Source organism: Triturus cristatus, chromosome 5_2 (genome assembly GCF_964204655.1).
Source record: "Triturus cristatus chromosome 5_2, aTriCri1.1, whole genome shotgun sequence".
In the NCBI taxonomy this organism is placed as follows: Eukaryota; Metazoa; Chordata; class Amphibia; order Caudata; family Salamandridae; genus Triturus; species Triturus cristatus.
This window is the reverse complement of record NC_140588.1, coordinates 512,922,612-512,945,382: the sequence shown is the minus strand read 5'-3', so window position 1 is coordinate 512,945,382 and position 22,771 is coordinate 512,922,612. Positions and strand designations below refer to the sequence as shown.

The following is a 22,771-nucleotide window of genomic DNA, read 5'->3' as shown; positions in this document are numbered from 1 at the left end:
GTTCCGAACATTTATATTTGGAGGCTGGCTTTTATGACCCCAGTCGATGAAATTCCCTATAGAACGACTACAGGGAAAGTGAATGCATTTTCCTTTTTGGAAAAACATAAAAACAACCCTGCGTCAGCATTTCCATCAGTTCTCAAACTTCATCAATAGCATATTGTGCTTTGCAAGCATTCCTCCTTAAAAATGCACATTACGAATGTTAGACTGGCTGCCTAGTAGGAGGTAGCTCAATCATTTTCCAGGCTAGAAAAAGCATTTGATAGAAAACAAATATTAAGGATATGGTAAGCCTGAGGGGTCATTTAGCAGGGATGACTTAGTGATTACTCCTTTGGCAATTGCATCAGTAAAGCTTATTAGATAAAAATAAATGTATGAACGAAAGCCTTTGCATCCTGAACAGTTATACTATCCTGACTTTTGTGCTTTCTTGACATCACTTGTTTCTTGTTCCCCAGTTTCCTTAACATCTGTGTAGGAAATCCACTTCTCTATAATGCACCACAATGGGGTACACTGTGCAGAGAGGTCAAGAAGACCCTTATTGGTTTACAGAGACAAACATAGATAATACCAAAGCTCTATTTTTGTGGTAGTGTGGGCGAGCAGTTAGGCTTATCAGAGGGTAGCGCTAAGCATTTGTTGTAATCATAGAGGCAATAAACGATAGACACACCCAATGAACAAAGTTGAGTCCGAATTAGAAAAATAGTACTTCTTTTTATATAATTATTTAGACCAAGAACTTTGGGTACAAGGTAAATATTTTTCGCAAAATTGTAAAATCACAGTAAATGCAATAATCACGGTTAGCAATAACACACAATACATTTCCCATTGAAGGAAAAAGGCAATCGAAAAATCAAGGCAATACAATTACTTATGTGTTTCACCTCTGGAAATCAGAAGGTTCATGGGCCGAGGTCCAAAGATCCAAGGCCTTGTTCTTGAGAGCTTCCCGGATTTGATCTGGAGCAAGGGGACTTTATATTTGGCGCACTGCAAAGGAAGGGGGCTACCTGTAAAAGTAAAGCACAGAGGGAATTGTAGGCAAGTTCGAGGGCTCTCAAGGAGAGTAGAGGTCGCAAGAGCTCTGGGGCCACAGGAGCACAGCTGGTTCGGAGATGCCCTGGCCAGGCGGGCTGGGTGCATTGAAAATGTGCAGCTGGGCAATGGCGCGCAAAGAGACACCTTGCGGTCAGTGACTTGCACCTTGGCGCAATGATTCTGGAGCTGCTGTGCCACTACTGAGGTGGGTCTCCAGAGTCCTGATGTTCCTCTTTGGGTGCTGGCTTGCTGTAAATTTAGAGTCCCCCTGGACTCCGTTTCGTAGGTTGTTGCAGCTAAGGGTCCAGTATTGGGGTATTCATTCCTTTAAACTCCGATGAGTCCTGCGGCCTCACGTCTCGAGGAGGCAGAGCAAGTGTACCTTCGGCTGGCACTATGAGACATCAGTCAGGCTGGGGAGCTGAACGATGGTGGACCAGACGTTGCTGTCCTTGGGACCTGCGGTTGCAGGGAGATAGCTCTGCTATCTCTAGGGAGTTCCTTGGCAATTTGCAAAGTGCGAATGACCGTCTGGGGTTTGTGGAGGACACATAGCACCAAGACGAGCTGAAGGATGGCGATTGACGAGTTCTGTGTCGGCAGCCAGTAGATTGCGCCCAAAGTCCACCACAAAGTCTGCAGTACTCAGTCCAACAGCGTTTTTTCGTTTATCTTCTTTTTGTGTCCGTGGATACTAGTTTCAGGGTCTGGTTATGCCACCTAAATACTAAATTTAGGGTCGTTTACAAGGGAGTGTCAGGTAGTGGCCCTTACTTGGGGTGTCTTCTCCCTCTATTATGTGCACCTCCTGTGGGAGGGGTACATAGCCCTAGCCCGGATTGGAGAAGTCTCACCATCTTCAAGATGGCGGGCCCTGAAAAATGTACTTCCCCTTGCCTCCAGCACCTGAGGGGTGGAGTTGGCTGAGGGGGTATGCCTCCTACTGTTTCTTCGTTTTCCTGCCAACAGGGGTGAGGACAGGAGGGGGGGAGTGCTCCTTCTATCAGGAGAGGCTGGGGTCACATTTCAAAGGCGGCAAGGCCTTTGAAGCTTCCTGCCACAGATAGCTCTTCCTGACAGGTGGGAGGTGTAAACACCTCCACCCTGGCAGGCATTGTTCTCAACCTCTGAGCACGGAGGTGCTCACTCTATGAAATCAGAACTCTGTCTGGGGCTGACAGGCTGGTGTAGGCCAGTCGATGAGCACACTAAGGCTTAGTAGGTTTCAGAGGGGCCCCTGTAAGGGGTCCTCTGTGTGCAATTATTGATAAATCTGACACTGGAATCCGTGCAGGTTTATTAAAATGATCCATAACACAGTGAAGCCATCATGGAGCTGGGGAACTTGTAATGACGAGTGTTCAGTCCATGTACTCCCTATGGCTTCCCTTTTCACTTACAATAGCCATGAGTCGACTTGGATATTGCAGGGCCATATCTGCTTATGCAGATATGTCCTCGCAGGAGATATAGTGCACCCTGCCTTAGGACTATAAGGCCTGCTGTAGGGGTATCTTACCTATATCCCATGCAGTGTGTGCTGGCATGGCAACCAGGGATGTGTGTCATGTTGACTGTTTGATTTTGTCTGCATCAAGGCACGTAGTCTGAAGTGGCAGTGTGCATGATCTTGCTGAGGGGATCCTAGAATGGCACAATTTGTGCTGCTACTCTTGGGGTCCCTCTATAGTGCCAATGCCCTGGGTACCAAGGGTTCCATTTACTAGGGACGTACACAGGCACTGAAGTTCTGGCAATTGAGAAACAGAAGGTACAGTGTAGGGAAAGAGCTCTGGCACAGGGAACCTGGTTGGCAGGTAACCTGTGCACTTCCAGTTGAAATGACATCATTTTCCAGGTAAAAAAGTGGGGACTAACTATGTCCAAAAGAGGCACTTTCCTATAATCTGCAAGGCCACTGCAGTGGCTCGTTATTTAAAGTTCCTATATCTCTTGTGCATACAGTTCCTTTTTTGGTCCAGTCTTCCCCCCCAAAAAATAATCTCACCATCTAATCTAATATTATTCTATAGTCCGGCCATCGTGAATCCACTGATTTTATCGGTCACTCGTTAGCAAATTATTTCAGAGCCATTATAGTGTCATTAATAATCTTATTTATGTGCAGTACATTAACATTTTTCATGAGGATAGTGGCCAGCGGATTCATGGTTTTTGGAAAATCCTGTGCTCTATGGTCCTAGTGGGATAGACATTTATTATTCTACTGCTTCCAGTCTATACCTTAACTTGCAAGAAATTACATTTGGTATTTAAATAAGTCTCGAAAGCTGACTCCACCCACTGCCATATTTAGTCTAAGTTTTGTAGGCTAGATTCCCGTTTTGAAATCAGTGACTAATTTGGATATTTTTTTGTCAAGTGTGCAGTTAGTTGTAAATATACTATCAATTGAGTTAGTTTGAGAAGCAATTTAATATTTTTGTGTATAATAATCTCCCTATCCCCAGACCCCAAAGATATGAATTTTGGTCGCCATGCATTAGTTAATTTCTTAACCTTGGTATGCCTGGTTTTTTGTTGTGCTTCCTAGATTCCTCTAAATTGTCCGAAAACAATATGCTGAAATATTTAATCAATGTGTGTTGCCGTTTTAGTTCCATATTGCCTAGCACTGCACAGTAGTACGGGTTATTTAGAGGGGAATCTTCTGGGTTTTTATTTTTAGTTGAATGGTGAGCCTGGCATGTTAGTATATATATTACTCATTTAAATGATTTAAGAGATTGAATTTTCTGCTCCTTCAGAGAAAACCAAACCATCTGCATATGCACTTGTTTTTTGGAGACCAGAGTGGAATGGAATTCTTTTAATGTTTAAATTTGAATTAATGGCTACTGTCGGGGATTCAGTAGGTAGTAAAAAGAAGAGGGGTGAGTGTGGGCATCCTTGTCTTGTGCGTAAAGAAAGCCTACATTTGTCAGACTCTGATGCAAGTTGTTGGTTGGGCATACTGGGCTAAAACCAAACATGTGAATGAGGAGTCTAACTGAAATGTGCGAAGCACTGAATGCAGTAAGGTCCATGAATGTATATCAATGGCCTTCTTTGCATCCAGTGGCGTGCATCCAGGGCCATGAGTCCAATATTTTGCTTTATCCAGAATGTGGCCAAATAGTCTAGTGCCATCACTCGTCAGCCTTTCTTTCACAAATCCGCTTTATTGCTCTCCTGGATTTGAGCATGTTACTTGCTACAATTGTCTCAGATTTATCTATCTGACCACAAAGTTCTTCTTTGAACTTCTTGGGTATTAGGGGGTTAGTGGTAATTTATCTAGGTAGGCTTGATGTACCTCAGCAGAAGATTGCAATTTAGGATTAGAATGGTTTGAGTAAAAGTCATGGAAGCAATCTAGAACACTTTTAGTTCCAGTTTTGGTCTGTCTTGATTTGTGTTCAATTGCTACAGTACTTGATATTTTTTTTCTTGTGGATTTGAGATAATTGGTCAATGTTTTACGAACTTTATTACTTTCAGATACATTTTCTTCCTTCCTTTTTGTGAAATGTGGGCTCTTTCAGTAATCATTTTATTGTATTTGTATTTTAAGGACCTTAGTTTGGTTAAGATATCTGAGCCTTTGGTATGGATAAGTGTATGCTCCAAGGATTTCTTTTTTTCGTTTCTTTCTCTATGGAGTCTAATTTTAGATAATTTGTTTTAAGAAGACAGGACGCTGATCATAACCCTTCTCATTGTTACTACAGCATCCGAGATATTGTCAGGTGGCAGCTTTAACTTTTTTTTATTGTTAAAAAAGTTTTAATTGTGGCTAGTGTTTCATCATTGGACTCTTGGCCTCTGAGGACTTCATCCTTCATGCATTCACTTGAAGTGAGTATTTGTCAGTGCTCAAGTTATAAGAGATGCCGACATGGTCAGATATTATAGGTTTTCCCTTTAGGTTCTCTGATTCCAGTGATATAATGTCTGTAACTAGAAGGTACTCTGTTCTAGTAAAAGTATTATGGAGGTGATTGTAGACACTAATCTGAAGCCTGTTGGATTGCATAAATAAACACCAAATGTGATTTAGATTTTCTTTGATTGCAAAGGTTTGTCATTTCTGTGTAGGATTTGTTTGATCTATATTTACAAGTGGAAATCCTATGTAAGTTCTGTCCCACTATAGATTAAAGCCTCCCCATAGAATTATATGAGCTTTGTGTGAAATGTCACATATTCTTTGTTTAGATCAATCCAAAACTTGACTTCATCATCGTTGGTGCTTCCCCTAATGCTAATTACAAAATAGTCTTGATTTTGTAGATTTAGTGACCAACCATCAATGATATTACTGAGTTTACATCTAGCAATGTAATTAGTAAACCTGTTAAGGAGTTGCCATAATATTGAGATTAAAGGGAGTTTAGAGTGTACTTACAGTATAACATTGAACGTGCTGGAGTGTCACCCAGGGGTCCCGAAAAATAGCAGATAAAGGAAAGAGTAAAGGTGCAGGTAGAAGAGAATATGCTAGTAAGAAATATGTCATTCTGGCTAAGCCCACTCCTCCCGAGTCTCCTTCTCTTGCCTCCCTAAGAGTTATGGCCGTTAGCTGTAAAAAGCCTTGAGTGGCCATAGCCGAAACAGTTCTAGCATCCGACAGAGGAATTACCTTGAACATATGCAAACCATGATATTAAGTAATAACCTGGTAATAGAAAGAGCAACAGCAGTTAGCATATTTCCAGTACATCAAAAACCAAACAGTGAGTTGAAACGTAATCTCGAATGATGAGAGAACTATAAAGCTTTTCGCGAAAATACTATTATTGAAGGATTTACTCTGCATACATATTAAACTGAACCATGTTCTTTCATGGATCTGTTGATACTTCAACAGTATAATAAAATTATTTGAGCGTTTAAGTGTTAACCAACATCCGCACAACCAACATTGTATTCCTAATTTGGATGGAGATTGTGTATTCTTGGTGCTATGGTATGAAATTTATGGGGGATAGTTATTGTCAAAGTTATGGTTTGGTTGATTGGCATATGTATAAGCATAAATTGTGTGTAGACATATTGACCAATATGTATAGGTTTATCAGTTGTGATGGTTTCTAATTTAATCCTGTTATGTGTGTTGATTATCTAGTGGACAGTATTAGTGTGTGCATAGTGGTAGTATTTTTAAGTGATTAGTATAAAACTCAACGTAGTAGATGCTTGTTATATATTATAACCATCACAGTAGTGTGTGTATAATGGTAGTATGTTGAAGTGATTGGTATAGACCTCTCAAAACAGTAGATGCTTGTTAGAGGATATATTATAACCATCATAGGATGCATAATTTTAATCCTGTGTCTCTCAACATATGTCACTGAAATATATTGACAGTATATTGTATATAAATGATTAATGCTTGAAGAAATGTATGGAGAGCTAAGTGCTAACTCTAGATCTGATGCAGGAAGAGTTTCATATGTTATGGAAAGTACAGTTGTGACAAAGTATTACTTGTGGCTGATATAATGTTCTGAAAGACATGTTTGAAAGTATCAACAGAAACATGAATGTGACCAGCTTAGTCAGTAATTGAATGGAATAGGGTAGATAGAGCTTATCAGGTTCCCAGTCAATATGATCTATTCATAAGAATCGCAGATGAGCATTACAAAAATTTAAGATGCCTCTGTACAGTTTGTGTTACCTATAAAGGTACTAGTTCTGCTGGTTCATTGAAAATAATGGTCTTCTCATTGAGAACAAGTTTCATGTTGGATACCCACAAATTCAAAGGGACTGTTCAGTGATCTTAAGTACTTCCTTAGGCCCAGAAAGCTTCCTATGTGAGACATTGTCTTTGGCTCAGTCCTATGAAATACCAATTTTTGCCTCTTACCATGTAATTTTCCTAAATTTCCTAATTTTTTCAAACATTAATTTGGTTTGTTTATAATGCACAGGCTTAAAGATCATGGGTGTAGGCTTTCTACTTGGGGCTGTGTGTCTGGATGTTATTCTACGTGCCCTTTAGATCTCCAAGTCCTTAGCAAACGTTGTCCCCAAACCTGCGGAACGAAAGAAGTCTGTACAGGTTTTTGCATCTTTTTCAGAGACTTCTGACCCACAAATCTCAAGTTTCCTCTTCTGTTTCCATCTTCCAGTTGTGTGAGTTCTCTTTATAGGAAACATACTTTAAAAAAAGGTTTTATTGCCACAAAGCATATCAAAGAACATTGACAATAAACAAGCAACGAAAACTGTACAATGAAGCTCATTACATCGTCATACAGTATCGAATCCCTGGCTCCACCGACCCTCCCCCCAAGCCACCCCCCACCCACTCGGCATCAGATGAGTTCTGATGTTCCTGAAATACAGCATCAAATCAATGAAGCCCATGGGAGCGCACAGCCCCCCCCCCGATATTCATCCACTTGATCCAAATATTGTCCCATTTTATGTACACCCTCTGCCCTCATAGTCCACTCTCTCTACCAACATGCACCGATCTATGTCTACCTTCCACAATTAAGCTGTGGTGCCTAATCAATCCACCACAACCACGCTATATTGTGTTTATCTACCATAAATACCAATATCATCCAAAGCCTGTCCATTCGAGAAAGGTCAGTTGCATACCAGATAGTCAACAAACACCACTTTGCGGTAGCCTCCATGTTACTCCCTCACATGCCGGTCATACACACAGTAACGTCTGACCAATATTGCTGGATTATCGGACAGCTCCACAGCATATGAAAAAACATACCAATTTGACCATTTATCCTATGACACAAAGTATCCAGCACCCTGCCCATCTTCACCATAGTGGTACATGCATAAAAACATTGATGTAAACTGTTTATTTGATCCAGTGAAAATCTAGATCTTACGACCACCTCTCGGGGGGGATGCCAATGCCTTAGGCCATTCATCATCCTCTAGACCCTCAAGGCCGCGATCCCAGTGCTCCCTCACCAGAGTCAGGGCATCGTGGGTGTTATTGATCAGTTTACGATAGGTGAGTGAGATTACCTGTTTAGGCATATGATTGGTCAGCAACCTATCCTCTAACGGTGATGAGTCAGGGAGATCCTCACCCTTTGGCAACGCCTTCTGAAGTGCATGTCAATTTGTAGATAACAATAGGTTTCAGTAGGAGCCAATTGGTAGTCGGTCTGCAGATCTGCAAACGAAACCACTCCGCCTTGCGTCCATATGTCACCCACCCGAGAGAGGCCTATCAGGTCCCATTTATCAAAGCCCTTTTGGGTTCCCAGAGTGCCCAGCTGTGCAGTGTCCCACAAGGATGTAGTCTGAATAAGCTTTCTGCTCCAGCCCAGTGAGTGCAGTGCTGCATGCCAGAGAATGACTATAGTGGATGTTGGACTAGGGAATATGGAAGCACGTGCCCCCGCCTCAGCGTGCTTTGAGGTATCCCACAGCCGATATGTCGGCTCATCCAGTGGAAGATGGACCCATTGATTGATGCTGCCCAATAGTATTTTTGTATATCTGGTGGGGCTATGTCGCTGTCATACCAGCCCCTCGTTATTTTTTAAGTGGCTATCCGTGCAGGACCCCCATCCGAAAGCAATGTACAAGTGATGCTCTCAGTCCCCCAGAGTTAGGACCCTGGCATAGGGTAGGGTGTGTTTTGAAGTGCATCATTCTAAACAATGTGGTCTTTCCGAGCAGCAACAGAGGCAGGGCTCGCTAATGCTGGACATCCCTTCATAGTTGTGCCAGTGAGGGCTCCAGATTACCCTTGTAGAAGGCCTCTGGGTCTGCTGTGATGTATATCCCCGAATAGCAAAATGCTCCTTTGACAATTTGTGCCTTAGTCACGTGGGAGGTTCGGCGCTGAACCATGGAGGAGGTGGATTACGGACTCGTTCCAATTGATAGTGTACCCCGAATATTGGTGGAACAGGGTGAGAACGTAGAGGATTGTGAAGACTGGATACGTAACAAAGAGAAAACATCATAAGCATACAAAGATATCCTGTCTTCCCACTCCTCCACCCATCTCAATCCCCTGATCTGAGGGTCCCTCCTGATCCAGATGGCCAAGGTCCTCCAGAACAAGGATGAAGATCAGCAGGAAGAGAGGGCAGCCTGGTCTTGTCCATGTTGGAGTCGGAACACATGGGACATACCCCCGTTGACCATCACTTAAGCCAGGGGATCTGTATACAAGGAAACATACTTTGTAGACATAAGATCCATTTGGTTCTGTATCACATTTTTCTTATCTTCACTCTTCTTCGACCCCTGTATGTCTAATTGAGGGATCCTCAACATCTTTTCTCAGGCCCAGAATTGCTTATTGTAGGAGATCTGTCGTAGCTTTAGTGCTTTGAGTCAAGTCATGTAGGATGGTTAAGCACTGTAAGTTTAAGTCCATATTTGCATCAGGCTGTCACTTCACTTTAAATGGGTGAATCCAATATCAGAGGTTCAGACTTGGTTTTTTTCTGAACTTTTTTCAGTTCTGTGTTTTTTACTTTTTTTTCTATAAATTCAGCTATTCTCTACAGACTATATGTATTGTTTATCTATGCCAGAAGGTGACAGGAGGTGGCTGATACAATGCTAGGCTGCAAGGTCTTTACAGAGTGTGCAAGTAAAATACTGTAGTTGTTGATTGGCTCTCGCAGACTGCATCAGCAAACTTGTATTATGACAAAGATCACTTAATTTGGTAGCTTGTGGGCTTAAAATAGGTTCCTCATTGTTCATATGTACGTAGACCCATACATATCACCTGCATAGAGAGACAACTCTCCCATGCACAAAGTTTATTTAGTCATTATGCTGCTTGACTGCTTTTACAATGGAAATTACATCTGTTACAAAGGTTGTTTACCTGAATTGTATTGTCACTTGGAGCAGAGTGCTTTGTCCTTATCCGCGCAACTCTTTGCTATGGACTCTATAGGCGCTGGAATAGCAGTCATGCCTTACTGTCTACTTTTGGAAATATGTAGGGAGATTTAATTCACCAATGTGCAGAATGATGCATTGCTAGGCTAGCACTGTAATTTTAGTCTCGCTTTACAGGCCCTTTTTGAGCAAGTTGGAAGAGCTGCTTTAATTCACCAATGTGTGGTGTGATGCACTCTGGTGTGGCAGAGGGAGAGATCAGTGAGCAAACATAAAGTCACATTGGGACGGTGCCATTATTCTCACCTCGTGTTCGCCCACCCTGCTCCCCTCATTCAGTATACAGACTTAAATGTAGGTCGATGGAGATATGTTGCATTGTAATGCAGTGTGACTTCACATATCTGGCAGGTGTGTACCATCTTGACCTCACCTCACGCTTGCAGTGTCCTGTGTGAGGAAATCTGTGACATGTGAATGTAGTCCTCTGCGATGACGCGGTGAATGTAGCATACAATTGTTGTTTTCTACACAAGGGGAAAGCTTCCGTCATCCTCGATGTTCTCTCTGAAGTCTGCACCTAATAGATCTTGTACTATTAGGAAAGCTAATATTTTTTCTTCTATTTTGTGTATGCAAACTTAAGAAAATATTCAATTAATTTTAGGGTAAGATAAAAAAAAACGTTCATATAAAATAAATATTTGTCAAATACACATAGCATTATTAGGCTAACATAAGCCATACGTATTATGTCCCATTATTTAAAGATGTCTGATGTATTTCTTTTGTATCTATATGACTGTTTCCCATTGGAAGCGGTCATAAAAGGTAGAGGAAATGAGTACCACTGTGCAGTTTTGAAAGTCTAATTTTTTCCATGTTTTTGTATTTTGATCAGGAACTTCACACAAGTGAGAAAACGAAACTGATTACTCAACTGCGTGATGCAAAAAATTTGATTGAACAGCTTGAGCAAGATAAGGTAAACGAAAAATGGAAAGAAAGTGATGAAAATTAAAACAAAATAGATAAAACAAATTAATGGATGGTATGGCACAAAGAGGTGGTATCATATGAGGAGCAAAGTGAATGATAGCTCATGTTCTTCCAGTACATATGCTGAATGTTTAAAAGAAATAAAATTGCCTTCAAAGAAATATGCAACGCAGGATGTTCTGGCACATGTTATTGGTCAAAACAGGTCTCATTGTAGAGTTCCATTAGAAAGTGAGGCCTTTTATATCATCTGTGCACCTTCTACAATTGGTTGAATTGATAGGAGTTACTTGAAAATGGCTAGAGGCTATTGTTTGGCTCTGGATCGGTTTCAGATTTTTGCTGCAAGGTATTAGTTCTTAAACGGATTGCTCTAACATTGGAGAGAAGGTAATGAAAGTAGTACTTGCAGTTGTCTGAGTTTGCAGGTCTGGTTCAAAGTGTATGTTGTTAGGTGATATTTTTGAGGTCTGTAGAGAGTGCAGTTCTCCCGCAAAATGATTTGTGCTTGCTTTACAGATAATTTGAGAGAACTATCTAATTTGAACAAGCTGCACTGTTCTTAAATTCTGACATAACTCTAACGATCTCCTTTGAAGGACAAGATGCAGCGAGAGGTGTTAATTTATTTGTAATTTGTATTTTGTATTGAGCACATGCTCACTAAAGATTTATGGCACTAAAGAAAAAGAGGTCACATAAAAATCTGTTAAAGGAAGTAATGTCAGTGATAGGAAGATATTAAGGCCAGGGAACAGATGATTACAGCAGCTTGTACACTTATGTTTTTAATGCTATGCAGAAGGAAATAAATTGAGAAATTTCTAGACTATCTTTGCAGATCTTTTTCCATTCTCTAGTTCTGTTGCCCAAGGTCTTTGTAAGGGTTCTATAGATACAAGGGTCCAATGGCTTGGAGATCTCAGAGCACTGGGTGGCCATATAAGGTGAAATTGGAATTTAAAAAGTGTGCAGCTGTACATGCAATATATGATGCATTATTAACATGTAGTAATCAAAGGGAATGGATCACTTGTAGCTGGCACCAGGGTTCGGGTAGTTGTTTCCGATATTTGGTAAAAAACCCTCAGGGAGCTCCCTATTCTGAATCGAAAGATGAAGAGCTCCCATGATCTCCTTCAGCATACATTCAATAATCTGCTTTTTGATGGTTGCCAGACAAAGATCCAGAAGGTTTGGCTTAGAACAGGGGTACTCACAAACTTTCTCTCGGGGGCCAAATTTACAGTGTGGTTTGTGGCCGAGGGCCGCACCTTTGGGGGCGGGGTCAGTGGTGGAGGGGGCGGGGCTAGAGCAACTAAAAAAAACTGACCATGAGGTTGAACACAGACCCCTGCAGCGGACGCATTCGTCCACTGAGCCACCAGACCCAGCATACACACACACACATATGTATACAGTTCATTGGGGATTTGTCCATCAGAAGAACCGCACTTGAACACAAGCTGCTTTTCCCCACAAGCTTTTATTAGGTATGGTTCGTCGCGCTTGCCTGTAATTATTCACACCTGACTGAGCCCGACGCATTTCGATGATTCTCTTCCTCAGAGGCTCACACAGTCAGTAGTATGCGAATGAAAGTTCCCCGAGTCCTTGTTTGGCAGTATATCGTACGCAACGTGCTGTCTCATATAGAGCAGCCCATTTGGTCACACGACATACTGCCAAACAGGGACTCTCTCTCTCCCGGTCTCACTCTCTCTCTCTCCCGGTCTCCCTCTCTCTCTCTGTCTCCCTCTGTCTGTGTCCCTTTGTCTCCCTCCCTCTCTGTCTCCCTCCCTCCCTGTCTCACTCCCTCACTCTCTGTCTCCCCCTCTCTCTGTCTCCCCCTCTCTCTGTCTCCCCCTCTCTCTGTCTCCCCCTCTCTCTGTCTCCCCCTCTCTCTGTCTCCCCCTCTCTCTGTCTCCCCCTCTCTCTGTCTCCCCCTCTCTCTGTCTCCCCCTCTCTCTGTCTCCCCCTCTCTCTGTCTCCCCCTCCCTCTGTCTCCATCTCCCTCTGTCTCCCTCCATCCCCCTCTGTCTCCCTCCCTTTGTCTCCCTCTCTCTCTCCCTGTTTCCCTCTCTCTCTCCCTGTTTCTCTCTCTCTCTCCCTGTTTCTCTCTCCCTGTCTCCCTCTCTCTCTCCCTGTCTCCCTCTCTCTCTCCCTGTCTCCCTCTCTCTCTCCCTGTCTCCCTCTCTGTCTCCCTCTTTCTGTCACCCTGTCTCCCTCTGTGTCCCTCTGTCTCCCTCCCCCTCTCTCTCCCTCCCTCCCTCCCCCTCTCTCTCCCTCCCTCTCTCCCTCCCTCTGTCTCCCTCCCTCTCGGTCTCTCTCTGTCTCCCTCCCTCTCGCTGTCTCCCTCCCTCTCTCTCCCTCTGTTCCCTTTCTCTGTCTCCCCCCCTCTGTCTCGCTCCCTGTCTCCCTCCCTCCCTCTCCCTCCGTCTTCTACATCTCTCTGCCGCTCTCTGTCTGAGAACTCATTGTCCTTGTGACGAAAATTAAACATGCACCCTTTCTAAAACCCGCCAAGTTCTACAGGCCATGCTGACCTGTAAGTGGTAACTGGTTGAAGATTAGATTCTGTGTGCTGATTTTTGGCATCATCGGTGATCTTTGGCAGTTGCCAGCCCACAAATACAAGCCCCCTGAATATGGGCCAAACGTACTTTAAAAATATTTTACTGTCATTTATTTTGTAAAATGGAAAACAAGCACAGTCCAGCAACATCAGTGGACAATTAAACTATGCTTCATTTCTCATGTTTATTCACATCTTTGCTTGGAGCAGTATGTGGCAAGAAGGAATATCTATTTACAATCATTTAACCACCTGTGTGGCAGCTCGGGATGAGACAGCTTCCCGGGCTTGGGTGGGTTTGGGGAGGCCGCATTGTGAGGCCGCAGGTAGGGCAGCACCAGCGATGCTAGCCTGTTCGCCACAGAGGGGTAGGAGCAAATCGAGGCTCTTGGGCCCTGGTGAGAGGCATAAGAGATGCCTACGGTGGTGTGCGGCCCGCAGAGGAGAGACTGCTGAAAAAGTAGGTCCTTGCGTTGCTGTTCACTCGTCTTATCTCCCATCGAGTTTTAAGGGCAGAGGATCTGCGAGAGGTTGCTTGGGTAACACAGGCCATCAGGCGCGCAACACCCATTGGACTCAAAGGGCTTCAGCCCCCCCCCCCCCCCCCCCACCCCCGTCGCGTGTGGCAGCCCGGGATGAGACAGCCTCGCTGCGCACACACAGCCGCACCCGAGCACTTCACAGGTCTTTAAAAGACCATTTGCATGTTAATGAGGCCTCGCTGTTTCACCCCTTCTAAGAGGCCCTGCAGCGCCACTCTGCCTATTGCTTAAAGATTCAAGCCCCCCCCCCCCGCCGCCGAAATTTAGCTCTAGTTGCGTCTCTGCTTGCGAGGCACTGGTTTTGCGGATGCTTCTTTACCCAGTGAATGCGGCCCCCGAGGAATAACAGGCGGAATTGCAGTTGATTGCCAACTGTCTGTTGTTTTACACGAGGGCCGCATGGAAAGGGCTGGCGGGCCGCAACTGGCCCGCGGGCCGTACTTTGAGTACCGCTGGCTTAGAAGATGGTGATTGATACCAGCTCACAAGAGAGTACAGAGAAAGAGAGAATAATGCTGTTAGCGATAGACCCTTCCTCGCTAGGATGTGTGGTTGGGGGGGTGTATCTATTTTTGCTGACTTGGTTTAGTATTTTTCACCTTATTCATTTGAGTTTTCTTTTGCTACTTTTCTGTATGGTATGCTGCCTTTTGAACCATGTCTCTGACAAGGTGCAAATTGTATGTAAACATTTTGCACCTTGCATGGAGTGGCAATAGTGTTTCTCCAAGTCCGAGGAAGAGGTTTGAAGATGGTTATGTTACTAGTCAGTCCTGCGTCCATGATGAGCTGTGTCAGCTGCAAGAGTTAAAGCCCTGAGATTAGTTATCTCATTGTTAGTTGCTATAGTTTTTGAGACATATTTTGAAGTCGCCTATTGCATTGAGGGTTACAGTGACTTAAGATAACAGAGAAAATGTGTTTTACAGTGTGAAATGATAAATTTGAAGCTGGATATTGTGTCATGGGCGATAGTTGGTGTTTGATTAATGAGAGCTTTTGGATCCCAGTGCAGAAACAATGTGTTGGTAAATGGTATTGAGGGACATCTTGTGCAGAATTTCAATTCCTTCAGGCCTCTATTCATGTAGTTTCTCATTATGATTTTATGTCCTGGTAGTATTGCATCATACATTATGGCTAGTATTAGCCAGCATTTCCACGATTAGGTTATTTTTAAAATTTTCTTTAAATATATGCTTCACATTGATCCTGCCACCTAGTGGGTGGAATCAGAAACTATTTGTTTTAATCTGCTGTTTAGTGCTAGTGCGTTGATGAACATGCATTTCTGTTTTTTGATCCTTTCTGAGGATGGGTCAGGTTGGGTTGCATCATATCAATACCCAGTTAGACAGTCTGCTGACATAGTAATCCTGTTTTTTGGAGTTGTGTTGGCATTTTTTGTGCTAGCAAAGGATGTTCCATTTTCATGCCTGTTTTGGTGCCCAGGACAGGTGGTGGCAGTCTTGATTCTTGTCAGTAATGGGGAAAATAGTTGGTTGGCCTCATATATTCTATTCTGGGATGTCTTGATGTTTATGTATTCCAGGCTGGGGTGAAAGCTGGCATTCCAGTGTTTGCTGGAAGTTCTGCAGTGCCAGAACATCATGTCTCATGCGTCTATATTGGAGTCACTCACAGAAGTTGGAAAACCTGACACTCGTCCACATCAGAACTAATAGTCAAATGGGTTGGTGGTTTAATTTCAGTGCTATCTTGGTCATTAGCTATGGTGGAACGGGATGTCGACAATGTCCAGCAGGTGAGTATTGCCAATTCCTGGTTAAATTGCTGGTGTGAACTGCATGTCAGCTGGGATGATTGTGTTTTTTTTTTTTAAGGAATGGACCTAACGATGGAGGAGTAGAATATGAGGAAGGATTGGATTGTAGTCTGTCTTTTGATCAGAGTTGATGGTTTGATATAAGACAATGGAAGGAAGAGTGTGCCAGCAGGAAAAAGTGAGATTTATGTATGTTTTATGGTTGGATTGTGGGGGTCACTTGTGAGGATGGGCTCTGCTGATGTTTCTTAGAGAGGTGTGGGAAAGATGAGGCAGGCTAAGATGTTGTAGCTTGTTTGGTAGAGTTTTTCATATCATTGAGAGGAAATAAGAGTGTGAGAAGCAGTGGCTTAGGGTGATTGTCTGCCATGTAGACCTCCAGTGAAGAAAGGGTCATGGGAGGGTCAGTACGTTGGAGAAACTGGTTTGTACTTTGAGGGGTGTGTATAATAGGGAGGTCTAGAAGTTGCAAAGGAAGTGCTAATGGAGAGGTTGGAGAGGAGTGTTTGGAAACTTCAAGAAAGGGAAAGATTGATTTGATAGGGTGAGGTTAGTCTTCGCCCTTTCCTGCTTAATTCTTTCCCCAAGGTGTGTGCAGACAGCCAGATGAGGGAAGCCTGGATTGTCTGGCTTCATTTTTCTAGCTTCTGTAGCACAGCAGAAATTCATGATGAGGTTCCTATCTTGCCCATGGGTATAGTCTGATCACTTCGCTTAGTACCTGAGAGCTCTTTAACCTTCACAGCTGGTAGATCATTGTGGTGGATACCTAGTGATAAGTCTAGTCCCCCATCGGGCTCACGTTAAACTACCCACTTGGACCTGACTTGTGGTCCTGACATGTTGGAGTGGCATCTTCCACCCTTTTGGTGGCAGATTGTTGGGCCTGCACAACTACCACCGAGGCCGTTAATGGAATATTCCACCCTCTGGAACAGTACACAGTGGGAGCATTGCTTCAGTATGTGCCCAGAGTAGTTGAGAGCTCTGCACGCTTCCTACCACCAGCGCTGGTTGCCACACACAACACTGTGAGGAGCTCCTCGTTGTGAAGTCAGGTGAAAACTCATGGGCGCACCCCAAAATAAAGTAGCTTTGTACCGAAGGGTGAGGAATTGAACCATAATTAAAATATTTGACCACAACTGTGATCTGTTACAGCTAGAAGGCACAAGGGTATGGATACTTGAAATAAAGAGGATTACCATGGAAGGCCAGTCCCCAAGTAGAGCTTGCATAGTTCAGCCCACCCCTGTGTTGTTGCTTGCCCCTCCGCCCTCTCGCACCCTTTTTTTTTTTTTTGATAAACAAGTTTTTATTGTTTTAAACAGTACAACAACAGAAACAGTCTGGTATTCCGAAGCAGTACCACACAGCAATACATTAGAAAGCACACCCTGTTCCCCCCCGCCCCCAGAAGCCCCCCTCCACCCTTCTAACCGCCCTACTAAAGTATGTTGCCTAGCCATTTCCCCCAAACTTTCCGGTATTTCTTGGGGCAACCTCGTGCCCGATAGAGAGTCCGCTCCTGCGCCGCGCACCAGTCCACCCCAGCACCCCACTTAGCCACACTTGGCGGCAGCGGTTGTTTCCATGCCGCTGCAATGTCGCGCTTGGCCACCATCAAGGCCGTCATGAGAAACAGCTGCTCTGAACGCGTGCCATCCAAGCCATCTGTGATGCCCAGCAGGGAGTGTCGGGGGTCGTGCGGCACCTCCCACCCCAGGACCTCCGTAAGCTCGGTCTCAATGCCTCTCCAGAACCCCTCCAGGTCAGGGCAGGACCACACCATATGCAGGAAGTCTGCCGGCTCGGAACCACATCGGGGGCAGGCCGCGTCCCCGGAGAGGCCCGCACGGTGAAGGCGAGCCGGTGTGAGGTAAGCCGCATGGAGATAATAAATTTGGATGAGTCGCAGCTTAGCGGAGGCCGTCACCAAGCGGGGGGCCATAAGGGCGTCCCGCCAGTCGGCCTCATCCAGGGGGCCCACCCACCCCTCCCAGCGCTCCTTAAGGCCCGCAAGGGATGTAGGGGTGCAGTTGACGAGGGAGCGGTAAATCCTGGAAATGCCCCCCCTCCCCAGGTTACCCAGCAGGACCTGAGCCTCCGGGGGGCTGTGATCTGGCAGCCGGACGTCCAGCGGGGTGTAGGTGCGTATGGCGTGGCGCAGCTGGAGGTACCTATAAAATTGAGAGGAGTGGAGGGAAAAACGCGCCTGCAGCTCTGAAAAGGAACTCATCCGCCCTCCCCGCCAGACGTCCCCCAGCTGGGAAATGCCAATGAGATCCCATGATTTGAAGCCTTCCAGCTTTATGACCTCCCGCAACCACGTCCCGTGCCACAGGGGAGTGACCCGGGTCAACCGTCCCGTCCATCGGGTGAGGCGGAGCGCCGCTCGCCAGGACAGGAATACAGCCCTGGTGATGTCCGGGCAAGAAGCAGGGATGGGGGCGCCGTACAGGCGATCTTGGATATCGGAGAAACCCAAGCCGTTAAGTTCCACCCTGTAGGCCGGGTCGGACCAACCCCCCCCAAACCAGTCGTGAATGACCAGAAGGCGGGTGGCCATATAGTAGAGGTAGAGATCAGACATGCCCAGGCCCCCGTCAAAGGTGGGTATGCGGCACGTCGACAGAGCCAGCCGCCGCCTCCCCTCGCCCCAGAGAAATCTCGTCGCCATCCCGTCCAGTTCGCGGAACCACGGTCGCGGAAAGGAGAGGGGGGTGTTTTGCAATACATTTAAAAACCGGGGAAGGATCATTATTTTGTAGAGGGCGACCCTCCCTAGCGGGTTGAGGGGCAGCTGTTGCCATCGCGCCAAGTCTACCTTGGCTCTCTTGACCAGGGGGGCGACGTTGAGCGCCCAGCTCAGCTCCGGGAGGAGGGAGACCCAGATGCCCAGGTATTGAAATGATAAGCGGCGCAGAGGGATGGTCTCCTGCCAGTCAAAGCATTCCCTGGAGGGGTGCAATGGAACCAGGACCGACTTCCGCGGGTTGAGGGAGAGACCCGACGCCCGGCCGAAATGGCTCAGAATGGATAGTGCCCGCGGCCCGGAGCGCGCTGGGTCCCCAAGGTACAGTAGGACATCATCCACATAGAGGGCGATTTTGTCGGCTTCCAGGCCAGGCCATTCCCAACCCCGAAGGAGGGGGTCAGATCTAATCAGGGCGGCCAGAGGTTCCATCGCCAGAGCGAAGAGAAGGGGCGACAGTGGGCAACCCTGCCTCGTCCCCCGGCCGATCCGAAAGGGCCTTGACAACGCACCGTTAACCAATACTCTGGCACGGGGCTGGGCATAGAGGACTCGCACCATCCCCACGAACCGAGGGCCAAAGCCCATGCGGGTCAGGACGTCGAAGAGGTAGATCCACCCCACCGAATCGAAAGCCTTTTCGAAGTCGACGAGGAGTAGAGCGAGGTACGGGGTCAGACGATGGCGGTGGGCCAAGGCCACGTGGAGACGGCGCAGACAGTGGCGCGTGCCCCGAGCGGGCATGAAGCCACATTGATCCGGGTGGACCAAGGTCGACAACATGGGCCTAAGCCGTTGGGCCAGGACCGCCGCATAGAGCTTCACATCGGTGTTGATGAGCGAAATTGGGCGATAGGCAGCTCTATCGGTGGACGGCGGCGTGGATTTGGGCAAAACCACAATCGTGGCCAGGTCAGTCTCCGGGGGGAAGGAACCCCTCTCAAGCGCCTCCGCATAGTGAGCTCTCAGCCGCGGGACCAGGGTGTCCCTATAGGCCGCAAAGAATTCTTGGGGAAAGCCGTCCGGTCCTGGTGTCTTCCCCGCTGACGTGCGCCCGATTGCCTCCCCGATTTCTTCGACGGAGATGGGGGCTTCCAGGCTCTCCATTTTGTCCGGCCGAAGCCGGGCCAGGCAGGCGTTCCCGGACGCGAGCAGGGCGTCCAGAGAAAGGCCTGGTGCACGCGCTCGGTAGAGCTGAGAATAGAACTGGGCAAATGCCGCCGCCATCGCCACGGAGGAGGACTGGAGCACCCCCGAAGAGTCGGTAATCGCCGGAATGATGCGCGACGCCCTGGGGTAAGTAGCCAGGCGGTGCAACAGTGCGCCGTTCTTGTCACACCAGCCATACACCCTCGCTACCGAGGACTGCCAAAGGAGCTTGGCCGCCTCGAGGGACCGCTGACAAATCTCCTGACGAAGGAGCCGCAGCTGTCGGTCCACCGCCGGGTCTTCATGCTCGGAGAGCGACTGCTCCAGCCGCAACGCCCGGGCTTAGCAAGCAGTGAGCTGCCGCAGCTGTGTCTGGCGGTGCCGCACCACATGTGCCTTGGCCGCCCCCCTGATGGTTGCCTTGCAAGCCTCCCAGAGGGTGCCCGCCGATGAAACCGAGCCCTCGTTGGCACCATAATAATGAGTAAGCTCAGTGCCAACCGCCTCACGCAATGTCTTATCCTGGAGGAACCATGCGCTGAACCTCCACACCGGCCTAGCCGCGTGAGGCGGGGGGCCCAGACCCAGGAGGACTGGCGAGTGGTCCGAAATGCCCCTGGGAAGGATGCGGACATCCTGGACGCTTCCGCACTCGGTGGGAGGGACAAAAATCACATCAATACGGGCGTGAGAGTGGTGAGCGGCTGAAGTGTGGGTGTTTTGACGATCGTGAGGATGCCAAAGCCTCCAGGCGTCACAGAGGCCCTGGGCCTCAGCCCATCCCGCCAGCTGTCTCGCTTGCGCGGCGCGGGAGTCCGAAATCGGTCCCGACGAATCCAGCTGTGGGGCCAAGACCGCGTTAAAGTCTCCCCCAAGCACAATAGCGCCCACGGGGAGAGATTCCAACAACGAGGCGGCGTGGGATAAAGCCTGCGACAATCCCGAGGGAGGCACATAGAGCGAAAGGAAGCTGACCGGGCGACCCTCCAGCGTACCACAAATAACAATCCCGATTCCATGGGGCGCACGGGCCACCCTCTGAAGGACAAAGGGGAAAGAACGACGCAGCAGGACCGCCACCCCGCGGGAACCACGGGAAAACCCCGAGTGCCACACCCGGTCGTACCCATAACGCGCCAAGAAGGGGCATTTTTCCCCAAGGAGATGGGTCTCCTGAAGGAGGAGGACATCGGCCCCAACGCGTTGAGCATACTTAAGGACCGCCGTGCGCTTAAGCCTATCCAGCAGGCCGTTCACATTCCAGGACAGGATACGCAGCTGCGCCCTGGGGGCTACGTCAGCCATGGATACAACGGGCGCATTGGGACGCCGCAGGATCGGAGCCACCCCAGGGGTGCCAGGAGGACAGCATGCCGCGCTGGTGCGCAGGGAGGAAAGGAGGATCGCCCAGGTCCCATGGGGCGGGCAGGGGACAGGCAAAAGGGGACCAGGGGTGCCAGGCTGGGAGCGGGTGGCAGCAGACCGTGTGTGTGAGCCAGCGTGGAGCGCTGCAGTAACGCCCGCGGGAGGCAGCTAAGGGGTGCCAAGACGGGAGCGGGCGGCAGCAGATCGTGTGTGTGAGCCAGCGCGGAGCTTTGCAGTAACGCTCGCAGGAAGCTGCGATGCGGCGCACCCAGGAAGAACCAGATCCAAACTAAAAGGACCACCCTCCCTAGGAGGAACATCCAACAAAACCCACCCACCAACCCCCCACCCTACACTTCGAGAACTGAAGCATCTGTCGCCCTAACTTCAACAACTATTACAAAAGCCCCAAGCGAAGCGCTCGGGTATCAAGAGCGTGGTGGACCCCTCCAGAAGTACGGATGCAAGTGTTCCAGCCTAGACTACTACACATGAGCGGAGATCCGCTGAGTCCAGGTCCGTGGTGGAGGCCCCAGCCGCGGGACCGGGCCGCCAGAGCTGCTGCCAAGACAGAAGACCACCCAAAGTCAAATGGCCGGGCTGCGGGAGAGATCAGAAAGGTCCACAGGCGCGATGAGGGGGGTCAGGGACGGGTTCGGCGGGCGCGGCGACCGGCTCCGGAGGCCCCCAGCCGCCTGAGAGGATGTCCCGGATGAGGCAGACGAGTCCCTCGGCCTCCTGCCCGACTTGCTCGTGGAGCGAGGCCCAGCTGCCAACCCCCCCCGGGGCCGCCGGGACTGTGTGCGCCTCCTGCGGCGTGGGCGAGGGGGCCTGGTTGTATCCAGATCCGAAGGCCTCCGAGCTGGGGACGCCCGCCCAGATTGGCGCAGGGGTCGTTCCTCAGTGAGCCAAGTCCAGGCCGCCCGGGGAGTGTCGAAAAACAGGGTCTTATCCTGAAAGACCACGCGGAGGCGGGCCGGGAATTGAAGTTGGTAGCGAAGACCCAAGGAGCACATCTTGTGTTTCACCTCCAGGTATGAGCGGCGTTGCTCCTGAACTTCCCGGGTGTAGTCGGGGAAAACCATGATGGTGTGGTTATTGAAGGACAAAGGAGACTGCGCCCGCGCCTCCTTCAGAATAGCGTCTCTGTCTCTGAAGTTGAGGATCCGCAGGATGAAGGGGCGCGGTGGGGCCTCCACCGGAGGCTTGGCGGCCAACGACCGGTGCGCTCTTTCCACTACGAACCAGGTGGACAAGCTGGCCGCCGGCATCCAGGACTTAAACCACTTCTCCAGAAAGTCGTCGGTGCGGCCAGATTCGACCCCCTCCGGAAAGCCCACCAGGCGGAGGTTGTTGCGGCGGGCCCGGTTTTCGGCATCCTCCGCCCGCCGGTGCAGCTCCTTGGAATGGGTCGTGAGCTCCCGGACCTGATCTTGGAGCTGCCGGATGTCGTCCTCCGCAGTCGAAATTCGGGACTCCGTCTCGGTGATGCGGGCCGTGGCATTGCGGAGATCTTGTCGTAGGAGCGCCACGTCCACCTTCACCTCCCCGACCATCCCCTCCAAGGACGTGAGGGAGGCGGTGATGGCCTGCAGAATGACGGCAAGGTCCGCGCCGGGAGTCGGCGCCGCCTCCCCCCCCAACACCCGGGGGCTCGGAGGTCGTGAAACGATCAA

General features: G+C 48.2%; 1 protein-coding gene across 4 annotated transcripts in view; it reads left to right on the top strand.

The window, feature by feature from the left end:
• GOLGA4 (golgin A4) overlaps nt 1-22,771 on the top strand; it is an 840,043-nt gene that overhangs the window by 422,090 nt on the left and 395,182 nt on the right. For all 4 annotated transcript variants that reach the window (XM_085607536.1, XM_085607535.1, XM_085607534.1 and 1 more), the window contains one exon: nt 10,826-10,909. In XM_085607536.1, coding sequence (XP_085463662.1) covers nt 10,826-10,909 — 84 coding nt within the window. The remainder of the gene's footprint in view (nt 1-10,825; nt 10,910-22,771) is intronic.